Below are 27,594 nucleotides of genomic sequence, written 5' to 3'. Positions count from 1 at the left end.
ATTAATTAATCAAGGAATGACTAAGGTGCACGGCTACGTGCACACGTACAGTATAACATGGACATTCACTTTAACTCAGGAGAAATTGGCTACTAGTAGTCATTAAAGTGGAGCTGGGCGATATATTGAGATTTAAGATATATTGAGGTTTCTATCTTGGCGATAAAGAACATTATGATACCGCTTATAGTGATATATTTTTATTTTATAGCTTTTTTTTTTTTAATAAAAAATACTCATTTCAGGAGTCGCTAGATGGATTAATGAGTGCATCATAACCCAGACTTTCCCCTAAAAAAAAGCCTGTAACAGAGAACTCACTCACACGTGCTGTCCCTTATAGGAGAAAAAGCCAAAAGTTGAGTTAAAAATATGAACATTTATATCATATGTCATCATTTTGAGAAAAAAATATCAGGATATGAGTTTAGGTTGATATCACCCAGCACTACATTAAAGTTGTTTTTAAATGTTAATGTGTATATATTCAACATGTGGCACTTTTGTGTTTGTAATGCCTCTTAGTGAGCATCCCTCCACAATAAATCTGGACATATGCGAGTGCTGATTCTTCTTAAAATGGATTTAAAAAAAACAACTTATATTGTAAGTGTGAGTCATGTTTTGCAGGTTAGTGGTTCAGATGTTTAATAGGATACAGTAGAACACGCCCATGCAGCGTTGCTTAGTGAAGAAGAAGGAAGTCTTTCACTGTTGGAGGATCATCTGACATAAAATAGTAAATATCCAACCTTTTACAACCAGGGTTTGGATCAATTAGAATAGTCATCACCTAATTGATAACTCATTACAATTATGACGTAATTATAATTGTAAATGTATTTGAAAAAAAAATCTCAACTTGTAATTGAGTTCAGATAATAATGGACTTTGTAATTGTAATTGTAATGGAAATTCTATGAAAACTGTCTGTGCCAAGACATAGAAAGTGGAGAAAAATCCACTAAGGCATGAAAAATAACAAAAATGTAAAATAAATTAATTTTTTTTTTTAAAAATGTGCAGGTAAGACATAAAAATGGGAAAAAAAATTCAGATTTTTTTTCTGGGATGAGGCAAAAAAAAAAAATGTAAACACTGGAATTTTTGTCTGAGATAAGGCTATCATGTGACCCTTAAAATGTAATATAACATAATAATATAATGTAAATAGTAATTGAGAACGTAATTGTAATCGACTTTCAGGGGATAAATAATAATGGTAATTCTTTTGCAATTGGACAAAGTGGTCTTCACCGTAATCATAACTGAGTTGTAATTGTAATTGAAACATGTAATTGACCAGTCCTAGTTTTTGTCAGACTTGCACATGATACAAGGTGTTATTACTTATTTAGTGTTGAATTAAATGTATTTCAGGTCATTAACAGATTCTCATTAATAGGATTTATTTCTTCTTACAATTTACCACAATTAGTTTTTCAACTAATCAGGTTTAATGAGAAGTAAAACATTCAAAATGATGATCTAAAATACACAGAATAACATTAAAAGGCTCAACCTGACATCTCAAAGGGAACAGATGATCAGCAGTCATATTTGGTCAGTCAGATTGTTGAAAGTAGACAATGATTATTATTATTTTATGGTGATCAAATTAAATCAGGGGTCACCAACTGTTCTGAAACTATGATCTACTCCAGAAATACTGAATCATATGAAGAGCATCATTTTAATTAGAGGGTAAGAAACTTAAAAATGTTCAAGTGTAAAACATGAAAGTCAATATCATTATTTTGTTCTATCACAATCCAAACACCAAATCTGCAGCATTTTAAATAAAATCCTATATCTGCGACACCTGAACACATTTGACAACATTTTGTATTATTAACCATCTTTAAACGTTTATTTTCACAGAAATATTCTGCAGTGTGTCACTCCACTAGGACAGTGTTTCTCAAATGGGGGTACGTGTACCCCTAAGGGTTCGCAATGGCACTACAGGGGGTACTAGAGAGAGAGAGAGAGAGAGAGAATGGAAAATTAACAAATGAAAGCATTAGAAATGTGGGGTTTTATAATGTTTATTTTTAGGTAATAGAAATAAACATAAAGTCTGAATATTTCAACGTGTGTGAAACCTAAAGAGAAATATAATCTCACTAAATGTTCCACATTCTCCATAACGCACGAGTGACAGACAAGATCCTGTTTGTTTTTCAATTTTATTCTAATAAAATTACGACTTTATTCTCAAAATATTACAACTTTGTTCTCGAATATCACAATTTCATTCTTGTAAATATCACGACTTCAATCTCAAAATATTATGACTTTAATCTCGAAATATTACAACTTTAATCTCGAAATATTGCGACTTTAATCTCAAAATATTACGACTTTAATCTTGAAATATTGCGACTTTAATTTCGAAATATTGCAACATTAATCTCGAAATATTATGACTTTAATCTCGAAATATTACAACTTTAATCTCAAAATAATGCGATTTTAATCTTGAAAAATTACGACTTTAATCTTGAAATATTGCGACTTTAATTTCGAAATATTGCAACATTAATCTCGAAATATTACGACTTTAATCTCGAAATATTACAACTTTAATCTCGAAATATTGCGACTTTAATCTAGAAATATTGCGACTTTAATCTCGAAATATTGTGACTTTAATCTCGAAATACTACAATTTTAATCTCGAAATATTGTGATTTTAATCTCGAAATATTGTGAATTTAGTCTCGAAATATTACGATTTTAATCTCGAAATATTGCGACTTTAATCTAGAAATAATGACTTTAATCTCGAAATATTGCAACTTTAATCACGAAATATTATGACTTTATCCTCATAAAATTATTTCCTATTATTAGATAGTAGATTGATCTCACTGGTGACGAGTGCTCCTGTTAGAACAGGTCTGAAGGCCCCTCACATGGTCCATGTGTGCTACTTGATGCCCGCGGACCCCATGTTGGGGACTACTGATCTAAATGATTTAATCTTCATTTTTTTTTTTTTTTTAATTAAATTAATTAGTTAATTTTTTTAATTAATTAACAAATACATCAATCACCAGCACTCATTCACGGCCTGTTACGTAAAACCTTTGTACAGGAAACCAAAGAAATCTATTCACTGTTTATGCACCAGAGCCATTAAAATCTATTAATGTTATTAACCTGACTTTGAAATGTAATCTTATGTAATAATGGGATCATTTATGTTGAAATTTAATGAAATGTATTTTTTTTTTATATATATATATATCTGTATATTATTATTTTCTGATTAGTTTTATTCCATTTTGGATTTGTAAAGTGTTTTGAAAAGTGCTATAAAAAAAAAAAACTAAAGTATTATTGTTATTAATTAATATAATTAGAAAAGATAATTATGATAGGTTCATTTGTTGTGTATATCAATTTAGGATTGGTAATGTCTGTGTTTTACTTTCAACAGTAACGTCATAGTTCAAATGTGTCAAACTCATGGCCCGGGGGCCAAATCCGGCACTTTGGAGCATCTAATTCAGCCCCCAGGAGAAAGTTAAAATAACAGAACAAACATGAATCATGTAAATGAAAAACTCAACACTCCTGGTGCTTATGATGCAGTCATTGTTACTGTTTAACTGTTGAAAAAAACTCAAAATTCTTACAAAATCCTTCAATTTTCCTCAAAATATTCCCTTAATCAAATAGAAATTGGTCACAAAATCTAGGAAATTTAAAGTGAAGATCCTGTTGGGACTGATATCTGTCATTTATTGCTTGGACATTGTTGGTTTATTACATATTTTGTATTTTATGTATGCGTAGAAGTGTACACTAGGGCACAATAATGTTACAAATTAGTCAGTTTCCTGCTTAAAATCTGTGGCCCCCGTATTTTGCCCCTGAACTAAAATGAGTTTGACACCCCTGTCATAGTTTGAAAAGATAAAAAGCAAAACTAGAACTGTCAGTTTGTAACATATAGTAAAACTATATGACGTTTAACCCATTTTAACTCAAATTACATTATTGTCTTAACAGAATGAAATGCAGTAGTGAAATACAGTGTGGGATGAACATTTGATCTGTAGCGTGGGAAAGTAGCATCAGGTGATATGTTTGAAATAAAAACATGTGGTTCTCCTTTACTAAAGCACACTGACTGTAAACAGAACACGGTGTATGGATAACTACATCTGCAGTGGAACTAAAGACCATCGCCAACAATACAGTGCAAAGACTAACCAGTTTTTTTTGTTGTTGAAAATGTCAACAGACTCCAGAAAACAACTGCTGTTTGATCCGCTCCTCCATCCTCACCTCGTTCTTCACCCCTCCATCACTCATTTTACAGAAATCAGTCCATCGCACTGACTTCTCCTGCTTGGACAGAGGGATGATGTCAATGTTGGTTTCTTCTTCTTCTTCTTCTCCTGCTCCTCTGCCCTCCACCCAGAGCGAGAAGCTCCTTTGATGATGTGGCACATGCTCTGCATCTCTCTGAAGGCTCCACCCACTACTGTCCCTCACCTCTGCCTCCTCGTCCTCCGTAGTGTTCCCCCCCAACCTGTCCATCTCCGTCTCCATCAAAGGCAATCTGTTCTCGCTTTCCTCCAGCGTTTCCCCCGCAGAACTTTTCTTCGTCTTGCTGCGACCCCTGAGGTTCAGCCTCTGAAATCAAGGAGATGCGTTTGAGACTGTTTGGCTCTTTGCGTCAACGTCTTTTATTCTTTCCGTCTCTCCAGACACCTGACAAACCACAACAAAGCTTCTTTCATTCACACCGTTTTCCTGTACAGTCGTAGTCCTGTCATTTGCCTAAAATTAGACACATGCTAGGTTTTATATTCCCTGTACATCCCATATTTAGAAACAATGCCTTTCAATGGCACATTCTATGACTTAAATCCGGTGCCCCGAAGGCAGAACACAGGCAAGTGACAGGTTTGTTTGAAAGCAAAAAGAAGACTAACCTTAAAATCTTTTCTTTTGCGCTGCAAAACGGGTCTTTGTAAGAAAAGAATTTGCTTTGTCGACAAACTCCCATCGCTGCATAAAGAGAGAGAGAAAGAGAGAGAGGAAGAGCTGCACTTTTACTACAGTGAAATATGTCGAGCTTGCATATTGCCACATGCAACTGCTGCTGGTAAAAAGTGACAGGTTACAAGACAACAGCAGTTCAGCGCTCGCATCGTTATTTTTTTTTTTGTTTTGTTCCTCGTCTCTAACAGACTTCAAAAGTGGTGTCACAGCGAAGCAAGTGTGATCATAGTTTGTCAGATTTCAGACCATCTGTCGTGCATATCTGTCACTAATAATACCACATGCCCAAATAAACAAAAACAAAAAAACAACAGGCAAAAAAAATAAGCCTGTAAAATCAACAAAGGAGTAATTAGCCTGTTTATTATTTCATATTTTAATGATCAATGGCAAAGAAAAAGAAGGAAAAAAGCACTTTTGATGTGCGTGATTTGTCAGGAAGTAGTGTGCAGTGTTAATTTGACAGCAAATTTTGATTTAGTTTTAGTCATAGTCTTTTGACTAAAATGCAACCTAGTTTTAGTCAAAATGTAGTCATCAGGACTATTTTGCCTTTAATGGTTCCTTTGAAGTTTGTCGAATTCAAACATCAAAGGAACATCAAAGGCGATCAGCAAAACTCCTCTGATGAAGACTAGCAGTTGACAGTCGAACCATGTCGGGAAATAAAAATTTCCCGGAAGAGCTTGTTTGAATTAATGAAACCTCAACTTTCAATTATAGTCTAGTTTTAGTCAAATAAGTCAGTGTTTCTCAAATGGGGGTACGCAATGACACTACAGGGGGTACTTGAGAGGGAGAGTATGGAAAATTAACAAATGAAAGCATTAAAAATATGGGGTTTATCATGTTTTTTTTAGTTCAAACAATATTAATCATGATGGAAATTATTTTGATTAAAACATGAACTGAAAATACAACACCCATGTTTTTTAAAGATTAAATTGCCATTTATCAACCTGATAGGGAATGATATTAACGTTTGTAAATACACATTGACCGATTTGATGTGATCAATGAGTAAGACCACATGAGTCATCTTACGTCCACAAACACAATCTGTTTACTTCCTGTAGGATCACTTATCAACATGTCCCGCCTTTCACGCAACATAAGTAGTTTTGATTGGATACTTTCTAAAAATAAAAAAAAACCTTAGTTCTGATTGGATTTAGTCCAGTTATAATTTCAATTTTCTGGGTCAAGGAAAATATCAATATCTTAACATAGTTTTTGTGTTCATATTTTTTTTTAAATAATTAGTCATGGTGTCGTTATTGTAAAAAATTGTAGTCGATGAAAACTATGAAAAAGTACCTGTTGGTCTTGACAACTGGTGTAGGCAACACACACATCAGTCTCCATCCATAAGGAGCCAAAGACTGGAGTAAAGGAATATAGTCCGCCTTGACTACGACACCCTGGATGGAAGATAGAGACAAGTAATCAATCAAAGGAAACCAATTCTTTTGTGTTTTTGACAAACTTGGGCTCCAGCACTGCCTTTTTTTCATCTCATCTGTTGGAAACTGTACAGGCTTTCAATGAAAATAAAAGAGTGTCTTGAGTATCTTTGCATAACAAAAAATTCATCGACTCACATCGACAACAGTCCACTGCTCAACCACAATGGCATCGTAGGAGGCGTTTGTGGACTCATCTGCAGAGCTCTGGAAGATGAACACACTATCCACAGAAGAAACCCCATTGTCTGTGGGGAGAGAGAGAAAATCAGGCACTGGGGGCAGGTAAGAGACAGGAGGGTGTTTGTGTGTATATGTGTGTGTGTGTGTATGTGTGTGTTTCTCTCTGCTTCCTTCAGCTCTAGCCTCCTTACATCACGGGTGGCTGAGCAGAGAGTTCTTGTGTTGTGTGAGCTGTAGATTCTAAGCGCATAACACCATGCATGTCATTTCCAAGCAGTGGAGCAGGGATCCATAGCCTGAGAGGTTCTTTCATCTTGTCAAACACTGATGCAACTCAAGTCCTAAAACTTCTCTTGGTAAAACCAGAAGAAAAAAAAAACTCTTCCTTAAACCTCTGGGGAACAGGATGGTGTGTATAAGAAGTTCTGGAGTTACTGCAACGAAGCGAAAACATGGCAAACTACAATCTCTTGGATTGGAGGAGGCTTTGTCATGTCATTTAAACAAAGTTCTGCTGTCGTGTATCTTTGTTTTCTACTGTGTTGAGAGAGCTTAAGCTAACACCTGGTACAGGATGGATCCAATACTGAACAGATGGCAAAAGATCACATCTTAACTGGTAAATCATGAAGTAAATCACTGAGCATTACAGCAGCTTCTTCATCTAACAAGAAAAATGTCATTTTCATCTTCTATATACCCTGTAAGAGATGCAGCATGTCTGAGCCTCAAACAACTGGTACCTTTAAGTCAGAGGTGTAGTTCAGGGCATAAATTCATAGAAATAAGGGCAATTCAAACCTTTTCCCTTTGTCTTAGTGAAGATGTAAGGAATTTATATTTTCACCGGCATTTATGTATTTTTTTTGTTTGTCAGGATTACGTAAAAAGCACAAAAGTAACGGAATTTTCCAAGATTGGAACAAAAGATAGACCTTACGTCATGGAAGATTCCAATAAATTCTGGAGGGAATCCAGATCAATATTCTGATTCTGGATCAGTTTAAAAAAATGAAAAAATATCTGTTTCTCATCATTGGCAAAATTTCAAAGATTCATATCTCGATTTGTATTTGACCGATCTTTATGAAATTTGACTCCGTTATGTCGGTTTGGTTCCTCAATTACCCCACCAAGTTGTATCCGGATCAGATATGGATTGTGCACGACATCACAACTAATCAAAGAAATGGGGGTATCCATACATTTGGACCTAATGTATGGTTATTAATGGGGATAAAAAAAAGAGTCTTGTCATGGTACCATGAACAGGATCACTGATCCTGATAACTGCCAATATCTTAACATTTAATAACAGGTGAAATATTGCTTTATCTTTCCTGCAACTCTAATAAAGAGGGAGCTAATAAGTGACAAGGTTGTCACTATACTGCATACCTTTAAATGTTTAAAGACAGAATTATATTAAATACAATACTTTGTGTTGGCAGGCTCTGCTCATCAAAGCTGGTTAATTACCATCTGCGTTACCGTTGGTGCTATTCAGTGATGGAATTACCAGGAAAATGGGCGATTTGATGCCTCTATCAGCCATCTTACCACAGATCTACACTACGTGCTATGATTGGAACATGGGGTAATTTTAACCTAATTTGCGAAGTGTGAATGTGTTAGCAGGAAGAGAGAACCGGGGGGAGGGGATACAGGGAAGTACTCTGTGTTCATTAATTGCAGGTGTCGTGCGTGTGATTGTTCACAACTGATTTATACAGTATGTTCTAGAGAGCAACTGAGTTGAGTATCTGCATTTTTTTCTCAACAATCGAATATAAGTAAATGGTTTGCGTTTTGATGATAATTCCTAACACTGAACATACCGTTGTCATCCCCGAAGTGAAAAAATCCATCAATTAGCCGAGCGCCGCTGGTGAAATGCTGAGTCATGTGGTCAAGCCAGTGTGCGTCCACTTGTGTGATCAGCCCCGAGTCTTTTTGGACCTGCAGCGGCACCCGGAGAGAGTAGAACCTCATTGAGGTGTTCAGCTCCTCTGTGTGGTTGTAGAGAGCAAACAGCTGCATCCCTATGGACACAAGAACAGGAAGTCGGAAAAATTAAGGAAGAAGTTTTGCCAAGAAAGAGGAGTGTTTCTTAACCCTCCTATTATCCTCAAATAATACTAACACTTTTGACCCTTGGGGGTCAATCTGACCCCAGGGATATTTGCCTCCAGAAAAAGATTTTTAGAAAATTGCTGACCAAACTTTTCAATTAGAATTATTATTATCTTGAATAGTTTTCATCCAAATCTTGTCAAAATTACTTGACAACAAGAGTATGAACCCTATTGGTTGTGGTGATGATGACCTTTCCTGCAGTGCCACCATCAGGTCCAACTTTCAGTTTTAGAGTCAATGTATCAAAAAATTTAAATCCAAATCTTTTCTAATTTGGGGTGCACATTCGTGACTCTTACAGAATGAACCGTATTGATTGATGTTGGTGACCCCCCCCCTCCTTTTCCTCTCATAAACATATGATTTACTTATTTGTATCTCCTTTTTGTAACATATTTGGGGTTATTCACTATAAAGTTTAAGACACATTCTCCTCCACATCACTTTCACTGTGAAAGAGCTGTTACCAAATCTCATTGACTGTAAACCTTTTCCTGGAGGACATCAAGAGACAGAGAGAGTGCACATTGCGATACACACAGAGTGCAATGAGGAATGGTTTGGATAAAGAGGTGCCAGGCAAGCTTTTATATGTTTGCTACTGTAAAACAGCGTGGGTCAAATTGACCCAAGAGAAACCCCAATGCGTGCAATATGTGTTCAGCACATTGAGAAAATATCATCATGATAATTGTATGCTTAATCAATTGTACTCATCAAATTAGGAAAAGTCATGAAATATGAAGCAAAAAAAAAAAAAAAAAAGATTTTTTGAAAGATAAACATTGAATTGGAGTGTTTCATAAACTATAGGTAACTTTTGGTTAATCTTGTTAAATGCATAACATTGTTTGTTGGTGTTTTATTTTGACGTTTGAAATAAAGACATCAATCAATGGTATCCGATGGGAAACTGTATGATTCTACATGTAACATCTGCAGAGAAATCAAAATTCAGAGCTAAAGCTCCTATAGAAGTTATTTAAAGGCTGATAACAATGGTTTCTCAGTGCAACACGTTATGTAAAAACCTAAATTGGGATTCTGCAAATTCGTTCCCTTGTAAGAAGTCTTTTCCCCAGTTTGACAAGTGACAACCTCTGAAGTCGAGATAAAGCAGGAGTACTTACGACTCTGTGGGGGTGAAGTGTTGCCCTTGTCTTTCTCTGAACCTTTCAATCTGATGATGTGGTTGTTGTTGTGCGCTGCCGCTGTGCCAGCAAACTTGGACTTTCTTTGATGGTGAGAATCCAGTTGTGGAGAGCTGAGCCAGCTGTCTGAGCGAGAGCCTCGTCTCCCTCTCTGCTCTGTGAAGCTTTGTGCATCTTCTGATGGGCTACAGTCCTCGTGCTCTAACCCTTGCTCCCTCTGATCATCTGTTTGAATTGTATCTACAGAAGGTTCGGTGTGATATTGAAGATGATTCGTACATTCTCTGATGCCAATCTGTGATGTTATAACTTGGAGGTTGTGGTCTAAACTGCCAGTATGTTTCAGAGGATGGAAGTCCGGCTCCCTGGACACTGAACTATGGTCGTCGTCATCGTGCTGCTTCAGGTCGTCATCAGAGTCTGTGATTTTTTCCAGCGGTTCCGTCGGATCCATCGGGCTGGTGTTGATGCTAAAGGCGGTTCGATGTATGGGTGAAGGGCTTGAATGTAAAGATGAAAGATCCTCAGGGTCGCACTGCCCGAAGAAGCAGGGACTTCCACCTGGCTGCTGGAGGAAGCCCACAAACATCACCCCTTGTTCTGCCACATCCTGTACCTGCAGTGGAGCAAAACACACACACACACACACACACACACACACACAACATGATCATCCATCCATTCCACACCCATGAACCCTATTAGATCCAATTTGAGTGACACATAAACACAAAAGAAGCCTTTCGCAACACCAACAAATACAAAGTCAGGCAAACAAAGCCTCATTTACACACAAACAAAGGCTGACACATGCCGAGCGGAGATTCTGCAAAACAGCAACCTGCCTAATCATCCGAAAAGATCAAATATTCAAATGACAAAAAGGACCTCATTATCGTAACGCATCCGGGTGTGTATTTGTGTGCAACGACGGGATGTGTGAGTCTGTCTCACACCCCCCACCCCCCACCCCCATCCAGGGAAGGGTGGTGGTTAATTGTCAGATGATATTTAGGGTGACAGTTTCAGGCTCTATGGGAGAGAGAGAAGCTGATTGCAAACTACCACACAACAATAATGAGACACATTTTCTCCTTTAACACACTTAACTCATCGACACGCACAAAAACACACAGTTATCGTCCCGCTAAGAAACACACTCGGCCTAATGTGCACACACACTACATAGATTTTTTCCTGAAGAGCATTTCCACGGACAGATTGAGTGTGGGTGAATATTGGAAGAAGTGACTTATAGAAATTACAAACTTAAACACACACGTGCGCGGTACAGCCACGCACGCACGCACGCCCTCCTGTCACTCCGCCTGCTCGATGCAGCTTGTGGTTCTTATCTGAAAGTCTCCCTGGCAGCCTGTGATCCTATTGGTTATTCATGTCACGGTGCCGGGGTCTATCACATTATATTCAGTGATGTGCATTTCCATCCAATCAGGTTTTCTTTTGTGCTCTCTGGGTGTTCAGATGCAAATCAATTCAATGGAGCACATTTTCATTTCCCAGTGTTTGGCTGCTGAAGAATTCATGAGCAGAAAGACTGAAAGTGTGTTCAACAGCTGATAAATGCCAGTGATGATGATGTTCTTTGGCTTAAAATACAGTTTTTGTTCAATGTTACCAAAGTAGCCTTGAACTCATTATGATGTAGCTTTATGTACATGTCTTAACTTCAACTGGGATTCATGACACTGGTTCATTATTCTACAACTGGTCGTTCAGCTCTCGTCACTATGAATTGCTGAAATCGCTGTCGATCAGGAAAATGTGTATGATTTTAGATGCAAATGTTTCCTTTGAATTGGAAAGGTTGTGCGTGTCAGCACTGGAGGCAGGGTTACCATATGGTGCAGACAGACAATTATAGCCAAGTGCCTGTAGCAGTTTCCCTCACTGTCATAGTCACAGCAGCAGCCGCGCCGACATCACACACGCACACACACACAGTCATACAGTGCAACAAGTACAGAGGCAGAGAACAAGTGGAACATGTGGATTTTTCATTTTCACTCAATTAATTCAAATGACATTTTTGTAGGGAAAGAAAATCATCTGAAATAGTGTTTTAATGAGAGAGAAAAAAACCTGCCGAATGATTAAAATTGAATATTTTATCTGTTGTTTGGTTTTAAACATGAAGCCTTCTTTAATTTGATTTGATATTAACTGTGGGACGATATTGTACGACAATATATCGCAATATTAAAATGCCACAAGATCTATTGTTGACGGCACGTGTGGTACTGTGATATCATGAAGAGGGTGGAGCCTATCTTTCAACATCTTTCCGAAATGAGTGTGTCTCTTAAACTTCAGGACATGCAGTCAACGCCCAAAGGTCTCAATTACTGTCAGAGAATGTTGACATGCTGATAGTCTTTGATAAGAAAATGTACATTTCTTAAAGTGCTCATGTTAAGCTAAATGGACAATTCTGTGCTTTAAACGTCATAAAGTGTTATTAGGGCTTCATACACATGCCCAAAGTGTGTTTTTCATTGATTCCCTCAATCGTTAGTTACAGGGTGATATTCTCCTTTCTTACTGCAGGATGAGCACAAACACCTCGCTCCAATTTGATGACGCGTTCCCACTTTGATGACAAATTTGAGCTGGAGAAGCCACGCCTCCAGGAAGCTCTCTGCCGTGATTGACATGTAAACAAACACGCCCACTAAGGTAAGCATGTCAGCGTCCTTCGTGCAGTGCTATGTATGTATTTTCTACAGTCTATGTATGTACCGGCGAACGCCCCGCCCCCACGCTCTGTCTCTGTTTATAAAGCAGCATGATCTCGGCTAAGGAGGAGGAAGTCAGTGTCCCGTCTATAGACACGCCCACTCATGAATATGCATAAGTAGGACGCAAATCAGCCTGTTTGTGTAGAGTTGCTCAAAAAGTGACTTTTCAGAGGCTAAAACTCTGGAAAACAGGTGAGTTTGGGAAAATAAACCTCAAATACTATTTTTTTGGGTTTCTTAGAACAAATGGTGATGGGTGAAAAATAGCATAATATGGGACCTTTAAATCTGGGCTGTGTGCACTGTTTTAGTTTGATGTTTTTAAAAAAGTTGTTGCGAAAAGTTCATGCACAGTCAGAAATGTTCTTTGAAGAATGTCTTGATAATGACATTTGGTTTTAATTTTAGACTGAGAGGAATTGTTTCTGACTGTTTTTTTTTTTTTGTTTTATTTGCAGAATGACACTTTTTGCACTTTAAATCGGAAAATTATGTTTATATTATTTTTAAAAAAAAGTCATACAGAGCAAGTATGCAAGTATACATACTGTATGTATAAAATCCTCTGCATCCTCTTTTCAAAACATCAGATTATTGTCATTCAAAATATCACAGTGTTTTTTTCTGGTTTAGCACAACTTAGAGCCGTGACACTTTGCCTGTGCGTGAGTGACTAAAGATAACTTTATACCAAGAGATGCTACTGTAGATATGATGTTCATAACTTTCTGTGCAGCAATTTCAAGACGTGGTTCTGCAAATGTTCTAAAAAGAACATTTAAGGATTTCACAGTAAGTTACAACCATAACCAGGAAGTAGCAGCAGCTAGTTCCCAAAATATACGGAGAAATCAAGATAATATTGAGAATCACGGGGTCCGTAATGAACTCACCCTTTTGACATAACTCTGGATCACCTCTGGATCAGCGGCCTGCTCACCTGCCACACACACATCTGTCTCCAATCGATTCCTTGCCCATCTCAGCTGGCTTTTCTCTAAACTATAAAAAGAAAAAAAAAAAACAAACACACTTAAGACCCATAAACTAAGCAGAAATATTCATTATATAATGAACCGAAACATTCGCAGGCTGTCTTTTTAAAAGGAAAATCAGCCGAAACCCATTTCTTTGATGTTTGACTGTTCTTGGTAATAAAATGAGCAGTCAGTGTTCCCACTAACATGGAATTCTAAAGGTGTCCTGACTGGCAGATACGCTCATGTTCACAGTTCTCATTGTGCCCAAATGATGACAGCCGAAAGGTAATGTCAATTCTGATATGAGGTGAATTTTCTCATTTAGGGTGAGTGCACATTCTCCACAGCCACAAAAGACTTATTAGATTGAGAAAAGGACAGAGTTTCCTTCTCGTATCATCATGAAAGAGCTATTCAGATGTGCCTCTTCAGATTTGGATTGAGGTCAGTGGGAAGGCCGTGGTAATATCTTGTGCTCTGAGGCGTGAGCGACACTCTCAGATGGAATTGAAACAGCAGATACAGTATGTGGTTTTTTTTTTTTTTTTCTTTCATTTTTAGTGTTTTTGGATGAAAGGCAGTGGCAGTGATGGAGAGATAAAAGGTTAAGCAAAAAAAAAAAAAAAATAGGACTCGAGGCGGGGGGCGGGGGGGTGACGAGGACAAAAGAAAAAAGATGAGGGGGGGGGGGCACACGAAGGAAGCAGATAAAAGGATGGAGAGATAGTTTCTCTCTTTTGGCGTGCCGTTCCCCTCTGGCGAGCACTGATGATGCAATCAGTCGTCTCCACGGCGACAGGTGCCAGGAGGCAGCGGGGCCACTTAGAAGGAGGGGTATCAAAGGGGCTGCCTGGCACTTCCCCATCCGCTAAACAGTGTGAATTAGTGTTTGTGTGAACGAAACGCACTCCTCCACCCGTTCAATGCCGAATAACCACAAAAAAAAAATCTAGAAAGCTGTAAAGTTTGTATAAATGACGGTTATTCAAAGGTTACATATATAATCCATGAAAACAGAGCATCTTCTTGTCAGTGTAGGACAATTTATGATAATATCTCAGTGATATGTAAGAGGACTGAGGCTCAGTTGATTTACAATACAACACCATTTCGGAAAACACAATTTCAAGGGTTTCTGGATACGAAAGCTGCCTGTGTATTCACTGGAAGGTGGCTAACATCTCTATATAGGACAGTAAAAAATTAATAAAAAATATTAGGATTATATAAAATGCATCGACATCCATCTATCTTCTATATCAGTGTTTTTGAACCATTATTTAAACAACAGCATATTGATTAGATTAATAGAAAAACCATAGTAAAAAAAACCCATTAATAAAGAAGGACATGGATGAAATTGGCTTTTACCGTGCATGTGATGCTCTTTCACGGCGTACTTGTTTTGCTCCAGCATGTTGGTTGAAATACATTTTGTTCCTTACACACTACATTAATATAAGGGCATGGGGGTCACAGGAGCAATTCCAGTCTGAGTGCACAGAGCCAATCAAAGGGCCAACACTCACACACGGCCATCAAACGCACACACACACACACACACCATTGAGAAACAGAGTTACTAACTTCAAGGAGTGTGTGTATGCGTGTGTGTGTGTGTGTGTGTGTTTGCCGTCCTCGGGGAAGGTAAATGCCACCAAATGCCAATTAGCTTGGTAGCAGTTAGCTCATGAATAATGGAGGTAGTTATCTTGACAGCATAGCTAGCTAGCTTTATAATTATATTATCAACCAGTTGTACCAGTGTAGGTTATTTAGGGTTTATTGATTTATTTCTGGTTAATTTAATATGGACAAATAGCTACCGTACATAGAGTTTATACAGCTGGTGCTAATTTACTGATCTCTAGCCAACGCATATGTTGGGTTTTTTTTCTTTCTTATTATGAATTTTATATTTTGATATGCACATTAAGATGACTTTGTTGTAAATTGCGCTACACAAATAAAGTTGAATTGAATTGAAATATGTAGGATGTTTAGCCGACACATATTTTGATATGTAGGAGTGTAGAATAATGATTCCTAATCAGGATTACACCCACAAAGGTCGGGTTGCCAACAATTTGAATAAAGGACATCTATGAGGAACAGGGTAGGGGTTGGGGAGGGGGGGTAAAAATAAAAAATTATATATATATATATATATATATATATATATATATATATATATATATATATATTTACTCAAATATACCTTTTAATAACACAGTGATACTCAACTAACATCAATCTATGAGCCGCAAATTAAAAAAAAAAAGTCAATGAAATTGTGCCACAAACAAACAAATAAAATGTAATAAAAGGTATGTAGCCTATAATCTTTTATCATTAGTTTGTAAAAGTGAAGTTCTGCATTCAGAGGTGGGAAGAGAGAGTTCACAATAAGAGCAAAAGGTTCAAATGTTTCAGGTTTTTGTTGCTTTTTGCCAAAAATGAGTCTCTGTAACCTCATTTTAAGTTCAGACCCAGACTGTCAGAGCCTTTGTTTTTTATAGAAATATACAGTATAGTAGATATAGTATAGTTTAGTAGATAAGTAAGAAACTATCCTTTCTAATGTGTTTTTTTAATCCATATTCAATGTCGTTGGCTTTTTTCCTTGGTTGTGTGTTTTCCTCTGCTCTGTCTCCAAAAATGTTCATCAAACAAACGTTCCCTAACACAGTGGTTCCCAAACAGGGGTACGTGTACCCCTAGGGGTACAGGAACACATTGCAGGAGGTACTCAAAAAGATTTAACAATCAATTAAAAAAAAAATTGGGAAATGTTCTTGGTTCCTTTTAAGACAATTTTTTGGACAAATTAATCACAAAATAAAAGTACTGTTGCTCAATGAAATACTATATGTTCTTGTAATTTGTTGAAACAGGATTATTTCATGCTGTAGAGGCCATTTTATCACATTTCTGACAAAAGGACACAATAATTAGCTACATTTTACATCAGAGACTGCATTTACTTACTAAAAGTTGCATTGGTAATTTGAATAAATAAATAAATTCCACTTGATGTTTTGTAGATTAAGCTTTAGGGAGCCAATATTAAAAACACATTTAGAGGTTTAGGAGAGCCCGCTGTTCAGCAAATGAAAAAGCATATTCAATTATGGGGAGGGTACTTAGGATATGGATAGGGGGTACACATAAGATGACAAAAATGCAAATGGGGGGTATATGGGACAAAAAAGTTTGGGAACCACTGCCTTAACATGTGTGGGTGAAATTACTGTCATGTCATTACATTGGTTGTAAAGTACAACATCTCAGCTTTCAGAGGTTTATTCCAATAGGGCCGATACAGACAGAGATGGTGGTTAAAACTTAACCTGTAACAGGTTCAGTGGAGAAACACAAACCTTCTTAATACTGTTTATTTTAAATGATTTGCTTGGATATTTTGCCAGAGAAGATGGCTGTGCTGTACTGTACACGTTTTCCAATCACTTTCTGCTCTGTATTGTTTACGCTTTTTCTTTTTTGGGCGCAATGCATTAGACAAGACCTCTAAAAGACGTTTGAATTTTGGAATTTGCAATCACTTGTGACGTCATGCTAATGCTTTTTAGATACTTTTGGGGTTTTAGACAACATGTTGAGTGCCCACGCCCAAGAGATATTTAGTCTCCATTAGCTGAACTGCTTGAAAAGGCTAATGCTAGGAAACCTGAACTCAATGATGTGAGGGAAGGAAACCACATCATTGCTATATTTAAGTAAATTCTGGGACTTTAACCACACTCAGTATAGGTCATAGAGCTGCTCGATTATTCAAACGATTATTTGTCAACCAAAAAGTTATTTATTTTTTCTACCAAAAAAACATAAAATACATTCTTTAACCATGAATAAAATCCTTCACACACTAAAATCAAGTATGTTCACTTTTGCACAAAACAAAACACTTCTTGCACGTGATGTGTCTTTGCTCTAAGTCTTCATCGTCAAACCCAACGTGTTCCATGTAAAATAATTTGACTTGCCACTTGTTTACTGAGTGTTTTTGCTGCGTCTCTCCTGCCATGTTTCAAGAACACTAGCAACAACTTTCCTTGTGTTAGCCTGCAGGCTAGCCTTGACTTTGAGAGGGGCGGGGCGGAGGGGAGGAGCTTGCATGTGTGTGAATTAAACAACTCAACATTAGTATTAATAACATGTGTGTGCCAAGATGTATTATTTGTAGATGACCAGAATAGTGGGTTTGTTTTATTTTGCAAATAAAACATTATTTTTTTTTTTTTTAAATATATACTATTATTATTTGTTTTTTAATAATTGTTTTTCTCGATTGTTATTTTTGTAATCGTTGGATGTAATAATAGAAATTTTAATCGAATTTCAATTATTTGAGCACCCCCAATAGGTCACTCAGAGTACTAAAATGAACCCATACAAGTAAATGGAACCTGTGAAAACAACCTTGCTCACTATTTAGCAGCTTGACAAAAATCTCGTTCTGTCAAAAGAATCTATCGCTCATCATGAAGAAACATTTATGCTAACAGGTAAATTGCAACCTTTATCGTCTGCGGAAACGGGCTTGTAATCGGATGGTCACTGGTTCTAATCCAACCTGGTCCATCACTGTTGGATGTTGACCCGTCCTTTAACCCGAACTGCCCCCGTTTATTCATCACTTTGGGTAAAAGCATCTGCTGACTGAAATAGGAATCTTGTAACCTAAAATAAATTGGTGAGAAACCAGATGGTCCAACAAGAGGGAAAATCAATTTCCTAAACTGGAGTTGTTAATGCTGTTTTTTCTTTGGCAGAAGGAGAACTGGGTTACAGTCAAGACAGTAACAAAATGTAATCACAGAACCGTATATCATCAGGTGTAGTGAGCAGTGAAAGAACTAGGATACAGGGCTAAAGTTAGCTTTCACAGAGCCTCAGTCATTTGCCATTAATTTTACATTAAGGGAAATGGGAACGCTCATATAATGAGTCTTATCTGTCATATAGTTGAGCCCCCAAAAACTGTCATATCGCAACTAAATCTGGCTGGAAATCCAGTTTATTCGACTGCTTGAGTTTAGTGATTTTTTTTATACCTTGGTGTTTCTCGGATCAGCACGGCCCGATGGAGCTGACGCTGGATGTGTGCGTGGCGAGGACCGCAGGTGTGGACAAAGGGGTGGACGGCAACCAGGACGAATCCCTGCATGTAGAGTTCTTTGACCTGGACGGGCAGTTCTCTGACCGAAGACAGACAAAGCACCGACGATACCGGCAACTCTGGAGAGGAATCACATGGAACATTTATGTTAGAGAAGAAAAAGTGATTGAGTTGATGTGGACGAAAAAAAGGCCTGGACAAACATGGGGTAGAACAGTGGTTGTCAAACTTTTTGGCTCAATTTTTTCTGAATCCAAGTGCCCCCTTATGTCCGACTACAACATTTTACTAAGAATCCTTTGAAAAAACAACTATAGATCATAATGATGGAATGAATGAGTGATAACACACATTTTAAAGAATCTCATTTTGTAAATAAGTGGAATGAAACAGTGTTTAGTGTATCCTGAATAGATTTATTCCTACTGTTTTTATCATTTCCTGTCACTCCTCCCTGGTGTGGGACCAAGACTGACCCTTGTATTTTCAGTACATGTTCTAATCGACATCATTTTGTGTGTTTTTGGTGTCATTTTGTGTATTTTGTAGCTGTATGTCTGTTCTTTTTATTATTCGGGATATTTCTCTTCTATTTTGTGTGTTTTTGTTGTGTTTTTTGTGTGCTGTTGGTATTATTTAAATTATTCTATCTCATTGTGTGTGTTTTTGGTGTCGTTTGGTTGTTTCTTATGTCGTTTTGTGTTTCTCTTTTATTTTTGTGTAGTTTGTCTTTTCTTATTATTATTCAGTATGTTTTTTTTCTCTTATTTTGTGTGTTTTTGTCGTCCTGTTGTGAGTCGCTGGTAATATTTAATATGATTATCATTTTTAACTAGAAATAAACCATATTCTTTATGTTTTCATTTGTTAATTTTCCTCTCTCTCTCTCTCTCTCAAGTACCGCCCGTAGTGCCATTGCGTACCCCTAGGGATACACGTACCCCTATTTGAGAAACACTGGGATAGAGAAACAAGATAAATATCTATATATGGACAAAGGGAGACAAAGACAAGGCTTGTTCCATTATGATAATTCCCCAATGAACAGCGACACATGGCATCTTCGCGCTAAATCTAAAACTAATTACAGCATAACTATTAGCCTCTGTCCTTTTCGGCACAGACGGGCTTTTTGGTAAAAAGCCCACTTAGAGGAAAAAAAAAAAACCCATCACGGCCACACTCTTAGTCTTCACATGAACAAATATGAAGTTAAACACAGAGAGACACAGTGAAGTGAAAACACAAACACACATGAGAGGGTTTAAAGACAAAGCTATCACATTGCTTGTTTTGGGGCGTGTGGTTGCTCACAGCACAAGTGTTCCTATTACCAGACACAATGAGAGGAAGAAAAAAAAGCTCTTCACCCCAGTGGAAGAGAGTGGTTAGCAGAGCTTATCGTGTAAAGGCAAACTGTCACAGCAGAACCACCAGGGAGAGCAAACTGTTGGTGAGAAAGACCCTCTGGATGCTGGTCATTGTTGTGAAGCTCTATGGCTGCACACACACACACACACACACACATATATATATATATATATATGTGTTTGTGTGTCTCTGAGTGAAGCCAGGTGTGTGTGTGAGAGAGAAAGAGAGAGATGGAAGAAAACAGAGAGAAATGGGGAATGAGATGAGGCTGTCTGTTTGTGCCTGAATGCTTGTCATCCTTTTCCATTCAATCTCATTTGCATGGGGTCTGGTGAAGAGAAAATAAACTGCATAAATTAGCTCCACGCGCACACACACGCACACGCACGCACACTCACGCACGCACACGCACGTACATCCATGAAAAAAAAAAAAAAAACCTGTGCAAGCCATCTCATTTTCAATTTGTTCCCCATCATCTGGCATGTTCACACACACACGCACACAAACACACGTGGGTATTAGCATGAGCACACACACACACACACACACACTCCTCGCTTCCATCTCTGTGTTTTTTTTGGTTGTGTGTTTTTTTATTTATTTTTTTTAACGAAGGAGAGAAACAACTGCCAGAAAATCTGACCGTCACTTTAACTCTGCATAACTGCTCGTGACCATAAGAGATTTTTCATCAGGCAAACACTCAAACGTGTGTCAGTGGGGACTTATGAAATGCAGCGTGGAGGTAATGATAATAACAGCTGGATGCGAGGGTGGGGCAGCAGGGGGAATAACAACGATCCTGTCACAGTAAACAGTCATTAGCTTTCATTAGCAGTGCACTGCTGGTATTCAGCCACCGACAACACGCAGGCAAGGCGTTGTGGATAATTCAGGCAAGCCAAACGCAAAATTATTAGGAGGTTGTACTGCTGTGCTTTAGGCAGGGGTCGCCACTTTATTTATACTGTCTGCCACAGTGGGATTTAAACGGAAAGCTGCAATTTTACCCCAGAAATGGAGCATGGGAACGGCTCAAGGCAGAAAAGCTTACTGGAGTTTTATTGTGTCAGCTAAAGGAACAGAATGTGGAGGTTTTACCTGCACAGTAGTTTATTGCATGTGTTGCCATAAAGGAAACATCCTGTTTGTGCATGTGTGGGGAAAAATACCAGACTAATAAGCAGAGGTGTAAAGTAGGGATGTAACGATTAATCGTAAGGCAGTTAAAAATCGATTCATAGGTATCACGGTTGATATCGATTTTCTGAAAATTGAATCGCAGTACTTTTTTAACCAGCAGAGGGCGCTATCCACAAGTGTAGGCGGCGGGCGGAGTCTGCTAATACTTTCTTTCTGGCCGCCTTCTACTCTTAAATATGTTAATAAATGATTCATTACCCCTTTAGCACCAAAAGAATATCTGTAATATTACTTGAATATCTGTAAAAGTCACGTTTTTCTATTAGCTCTGTCTGCTAGCGTAGCTTCTCTTCTTCACTGCAAGAATTTCTGCATGCCAACCGACCACTGTGTTACCAGCGCCCTCTGCTGGTCCAAACAAATATGACGTAAATTTTTTTAAAGTCCAATTGTTAAGGAACAAAATACATTTTCAGTTGCACTTTTAAAAAGAAAAAGAACTATTATGCAGTTTTGCATTGTTTATCATAGAACCAGAATTTAAATTAATAGGCTTCATTTTCATTTCTATTATTCCTTTATTTATTTCATTCAAGATTTATTTTTAGTTAAATTGCATTGTTTTGAATAGTTTATCAAGGGATTCTTTTGACAATTAAATATAAAAGGAAAATAATACAGTATTTTCTAGTGTTTTTCCCCAAAAAAAAATTTGTCTACAGTCCCATTTTGTAAAATAAATTGTGAGAGAATCGTATCGTGATCCCAGTATCGTGAATCGAATCGTATCTGGAGTTGAGTGAATCATTACATCCCTAGTGTAAAGAGTACTACTGTATCCTACTCAAGTAGAAGTACTGGTACTTGATTGAAATTGTACTCAAGTACAAGTACAAGTAAGTCATACATACAGTATTACCTGTGGCACTTGTATATATGTATATATTCATCCTTTATTTAACCTTTATTATTACTAGTGCAGTGCACATAAGAAATATGTATATATTTAGCACTGTAATATAGGCTAGCATACATCTGCAGCCTGCTGAGAGAGAGAGTTACAACTACAAATGAACTTTCTTCTGTTCATCCTTTTTTTTTTCTGTTTTTGATCTTTATTTGTATAGCGCCAATTCATAGCACGTGTTTTCACAAGACACTTCACAGAAAGTTAACATTGAGCTGTTCCAACATATGAGTTCTTAAAACTGTCCACTCCCATGGTGCCTTGGGGGTAGGGAGTCCAAACAAATTCAACGTTGCACACCACTAACTTATCCTGAGTACCATGACTACCTCTCAACATTGAGCTTGTTCTAACTCATCCTGAGTTACCATGACTACTTGTCAACATCAGTTCTTCAAATTGTCCGCTCCCAATGAACCAAGCAGCAGCCATGTTGAAAGTCTCAGCTTTGTGAACCGCAGAGATAATTGAGCCACAGACACACAGATAGACAGAGATTCCTTGCTTTATCGATGGATTATTGTTTTTGGTTCATTACTTCTTCTTTTTCTGTTTTTCGCACCAATTACCAAGTCAAAGTCCTTGTACTGTTTTTAAACTGTACTTGGAGAATATAAACCTTTCTGATTCTGATAAAATACTCAAGTACTTCAATTCAGAATAATACTATTTTATATTTAGTTAAATCTATGAACTCTAAAACTGAGAAAATAACCTCCATTCAATGCAGTTTTGGTGCCGTGCATTACATTTAATCTGATTTGTTGGCTATGATGTGATGCATTTGATTGTTGTCTGGATATTATTTCACTTTTTTGTAGTTTCACAATGGCCACGTTTACATGGGAGCTTTAATTCCTCTTTAGTTCAGAATAAAAGTTAAATCCTCTTTAAACTGACCTTGTAAACACTTAATTCCTAATGCGAGATTTAATTCCGAATTAAACTTAAATCCGAATAAGGTGGCTGGTTTATTACAATTTTAATTCTGAATTAAATAATTCCTCCTTTTTGTAAACACTTAATTCCGCTTTAAGTTAATTGCGATTGTTCTGCGCATGCGCGAATTGCCGCGATGACGCGCTGGTGACGACATAGTCCAGGATGGCCGCCTGGATTCCAGCCAAGACCATTTATTTAATAAGAAGATATTGATATAAACATGCGGACATTCATACGGACACATGGACTTATTACACACACACGGACGTCGGCAAACGGAACGACTTCATCGGGACATGAAGCAACAGAGCTTCACCAATGATGCGTGGATCATTACAAAGTTCATTTTTCACTTAATGTCCTGTATAGTGGAGGTAGAGAAGCTGTTTAAATAACTGCTATCTCCTTCTCAGTGGAGCAAAGTGAAACCGTGTGTTATTGTTGAGCTGCTGCTTCAAAACAACAATAAAAGTGAAAAATAGTTCTCATGTGGTCTTCTATGTTGGAGCTGAAAAGAAAAGGTTTGTTGTGTGTGTGTTTTTTTTCCCGATAGACGTGATACGTTACTTTCTCCCCCTCTCCATTCAGAACACTACCCAAGACCCGAGACCTAAAGCTGAAATGAATAAAGGTTTTTTCCATGTAAACCTCAATTCTGAATTACTATCTCCATGTAAACACGAACCAGAAAACTTCAATTCAGAATAATTTAATTCAGAATAATTAATTCTGAATCAAAAAAAAAAAAAATCACGTGACCGTGGCCAGTGTTTAAAACAAAAAATAATGATTTACTCAGTGGTTGGGTGTAGAAATGTAACAAATTACTTTACTACTTACTTTTAAAACGTACTTAAGTACAAGTAAAATTACTGATTTAAAAATATACTCGAAAAAAGTACAAGAACCCATAAAAGCAACTCAATTACAGTAATGTGAGTACTTGTAATCTGTTACTTTTACCTCTGCTGATAAGTGATGAATCTAAGGCCACATCGTTATAAGGACACAAGAAGCAACTGAGCTGCTCTCCAGCTGCTCATTCTTACTGGTCTATTTCTGTCCCTGACCACGTCACAGTGAGCGACACCTCACTTTCTGACCCCCGTGTTCCACGAGGCGTTTGTGGAGTGTGAGAGTCATCCCTCTCCTGTAGCTGCTTAAGAGGACTTATTAAGTTCCCACCCCCTGTACAAATCCCTGAATCTCTACGTGTGGCTACAAATCACACAGTTTGGCGCTCATGTGTGTCAGTGTTGTGCAGGGCCACGGTTTGCCTGTGGCGTGCATGTGAGTGCGCGTGCACGAGAAAGAGTTTGCACTAAGCCTTCTAGGTGATGCATGTGGATTACGACTCCCAGTCACCCTCGAGGCTTATCCCTCGACTTGCCGGAGGTTCACGTTTTATTTAAATAGGCGCCTAATGACTTGCAGAGGTCTTAGCTGAGGATGTGTGCCAAAAACACTGAATATAAAAGCATCAACTTCCCGAAAGCTGGGAGCTTCCATCTGTTGTAGGAATGTGGTCGGTCAGTGTGGAAAGAGGTCTGAAGTGTTTTCTTTCACAAGAAATGTCAAAGACGGGGGTTCACGTAAATGATGATACATACAAGCGGAAGAAATAAAGGTTGGCAGGGGTGTGAACACAGTGTGACGCTATGGGCGCCGCACACTGAACTGATGTACTTGTGAAGCTGTGAATTCCTGTATGGCTCACTTTTGACACATAGTCTTGCCATCTTTGCAAAGATTCTCTCTTCGAGCAAAAATTAGAATTAAAAACGACATGATTATATTAACTGTAAGAACATTGAAAAGATAAATTAAGCTAAAGTTGGCCTAGAAATGTTTTGTTTATACATAACCTTTTTAAAGTATCTCTGGGTTTTCCTCACACATATATCAGACTCTGAAATGCTAACTTCTGCAAACCTTTTTTAATGGAAACTTAATGTAAAATTAGCTTTGTCGCTACTTGGATAACCTTCAGTATTTCTCCAAATTCAAAATATGGATCTCGGGCCAATCTATAACTTTTGATCTATATAACATAGAAAGTAGCGATACGATACACATATTGCTGCCTTGAGAATTGGCCAGTACCAATATCAATATGATACAATATCAGCATGCATCATACATACTTTTATTGATTGTGTAATGTTAGAAAAGTCTTGAACAGGTGGTATTACTCAAACAGAGAACAATAATCAGCAATTTAATTTACTATTAAAAAATGGGTTACATATAGAGAGAGAGTAGAGACAACTCAATTCAAAGCAATACATACTGTATACAATACATTATACATTAACACATTATTAACCAAATTAATGTTGGCCATAACTAGGTCAAAAAAGCAGATAAGCTAGCTTCTATAGTGAGGAATACAGATGTTTAAAAAACACAAAATTGAGAACAGATACAAAAGAAAGGTGCATTTCAGTTCAGGGTGTCGGAATATGGAACGATCTAAATGATGACATCAATTATTAAGCTTGCTTAAATACACAGACAACTTGACTCAAAGAAATTCACAAAACAACAACAGAAACACTGAAAAAGACTCCAAAAACACACAAAATAACTCCAAAAACACACAAAATAACTCCAAAAACACACAAAATAACTCCAAAAACACATTAAAAAAAAGGAAATACCACATAAACAGACAAAATGACTCGTAATTAAAAAATACATTCAAAGCAGTACATACTGTACATAAAACATATTAACTCATTTTTTAACCAAATTATTGTTGGCCTTAACTACGTCAAAAAAGCAGGTAAGTTAACTGTTTACACTCATCATTAATACAATTTTACGTAAGGGACAAATAACTATTTATGGAACTACATAAACATATATTGTATATACACAATCAATGGATTCTAATGGCCCGTCAATAACTTCCTGGAACAAATTCAGTCTTATAATGAATCACGTGACGGTCAAGCATTTTGAACTTCTGTTATCGCAACTCCCTCTCTCTATATACGACTCTGGGTTACATACATGTTAACATAAGACTTTTATACAATTGAATAAAATAAATAAAAAATAAATTAGAAGTCCCTAGAAAATAACCTCAATAAATCCAAACACAACAAATTATGTAGCGGAGTACTGATAATAATGGACTGGGACACACTTAATGAAAAGCCATGAAATACCTCTTTTTCTAATATTTATAGCAAAAAATAATAGCAATTCCTCATCTCAGTTTGGTTTATATCTGTGTGTGAGTCGGTGGTCCTTAACCAATGAAAAAAAACAAACAAAAAAAAAACTTTTGCATTTGATAAGAAAATGTGGTTTGCAAAATTTAAAAAAAAATCAAAGGCCTTGAAGTGTATCTCATTGTGGCAGTCAGTCAGTCAGTCATTAAACATTATTTCTTTGTGGCCTCTTTTTGGTTGTGAGGCACATGCATAGCTTCATCCAGCAACAGGTTCCTCTTCAGCTGCAGAGACGCTACTGCTCATTTCTAGAGTGAACTATTCATTTCTTAGCTACACTGGCTTCTGACTTTTACCGACGTTGCATTTCCTTCATCTTGTCTTTGTCTTGTTTCCTTTCTTTTTTTTCTCCAAGTCCTTATCGACACATGTCATTTAACCTCATTGCCCCTTTTCTCTATCTTCATGAATGTTAATAAGAATCATTGTATCACTGAGTGCAATGTCAAAAAGGTCATTGACATCCTGTTTTGAAATTTGGGTTTTTGGTCTTTGTTTTGCGTTCTTGTTTAATGCTTTATTTATTTATTTTTAGGTTAACAAATTGTTATATCATGATTTTATTTTTCATTAATCATTAATAGTTTCTGTAAAAAAAAATAATATTTATTTCAATAGTTTTTATTAAAGCTATAGGGAGCCATTGCATTAGAGTCAAAGAGCCACATTAGGCTCCAGAGCCGCAGGTTGCAGACCCCTGCCATAGGCCACGTATGGTGCATAGGCTCACATAATGCATCTGGCGAATATAGCGCCTAAATTGCATTAATTGAGCAAACTTCAGGGCCTTTGAGATACCTCTAAATATTGATATATTTTCATATAACTACATACTAAATTACTTTAGTCATTTGGAGCATTTTGGGAAGGTCAGACCATTAGATTGTGTGTGTGTGTGTGCGTAAAAAGTACTTTATGCCACAACATCTAAAATAGAGTCTGACTTAATTGATTTTTTTTTTTCTAGGTGTCCCTGAGTGCAAAAATTATTGTAGCAATATATATGTGTGTTTGTATGCAGGCGTGTGTGTGTGTGTGTGTGTGTGTGTGTGTGTGTGTGTGTGTGTGTGTGTGTGTGTGTGTGTGTGTGTGTGT

The 27,594-nt window shown here is 37.2% G+C and overlaps 1 protein-coding gene across 1 annotated transcript in view; it reads right to left on the bottom strand.

The window, feature by feature from the left end:
• Positions 1 to 2,954: 2,954 nt before the first annotated feature.
• Positions 2,955 to 27,594, bottom strand: part of rftn1a (raftlin, lipid raft linker 1a) — a 41,162-nt gene continuing 16,522 nt past the window's right edge. The window contains exons 3-10 of the mRNA XM_028462016.1: positions 18,770 to 18,953; positions 13,608 to 13,716; positions 9,935 to 10,571; positions 8,507 to 8,710; positions 6,624 to 6,733; positions 6,340 to 6,443; positions 4,953 to 5,028; positions 2,955 to 4,650 (exon numbers count right to left, since the gene is read on the bottom strand). Of these exons, the coding sequence (XP_028317817.1) occupies positions 4,249 to 4,650; positions 4,953 to 5,028; positions 6,340 to 6,443; positions 6,624 to 6,733; positions 8,507 to 8,710; positions 9,935 to 10,571; positions 13,608 to 13,716; positions 18,770 to 18,953 (1,826 nt within the window). The 3' untranslated portion in view covers positions 2,955 to 4,248. The remainder of the gene's footprint in view (positions 4,651 to 4,952; positions 5,029 to 6,339; positions 6,444 to 6,623; positions 6,734 to 8,506; positions 8,711 to 9,934; positions 10,572 to 13,607; positions 13,717 to 18,769; positions 18,954 to 27,594) is intronic.

Source organism: Gouania willdenowi, chromosome 11 (assembly GCF_900634775.1).
Source record: "Gouania willdenowi chromosome 11, fGouWil2.1, whole genome shotgun sequence".
Classification (NCBI taxonomy): domain Eukaryota; kingdom Metazoa; phylum Chordata; class Actinopteri; order Blenniiformes; family Gobiesocidae; genus Gouania; species Gouania willdenowi.
Note: the sequence above shows the minus strand (reverse complement) of the source record. Positions and strands in the feature narration are given on the sequence as shown.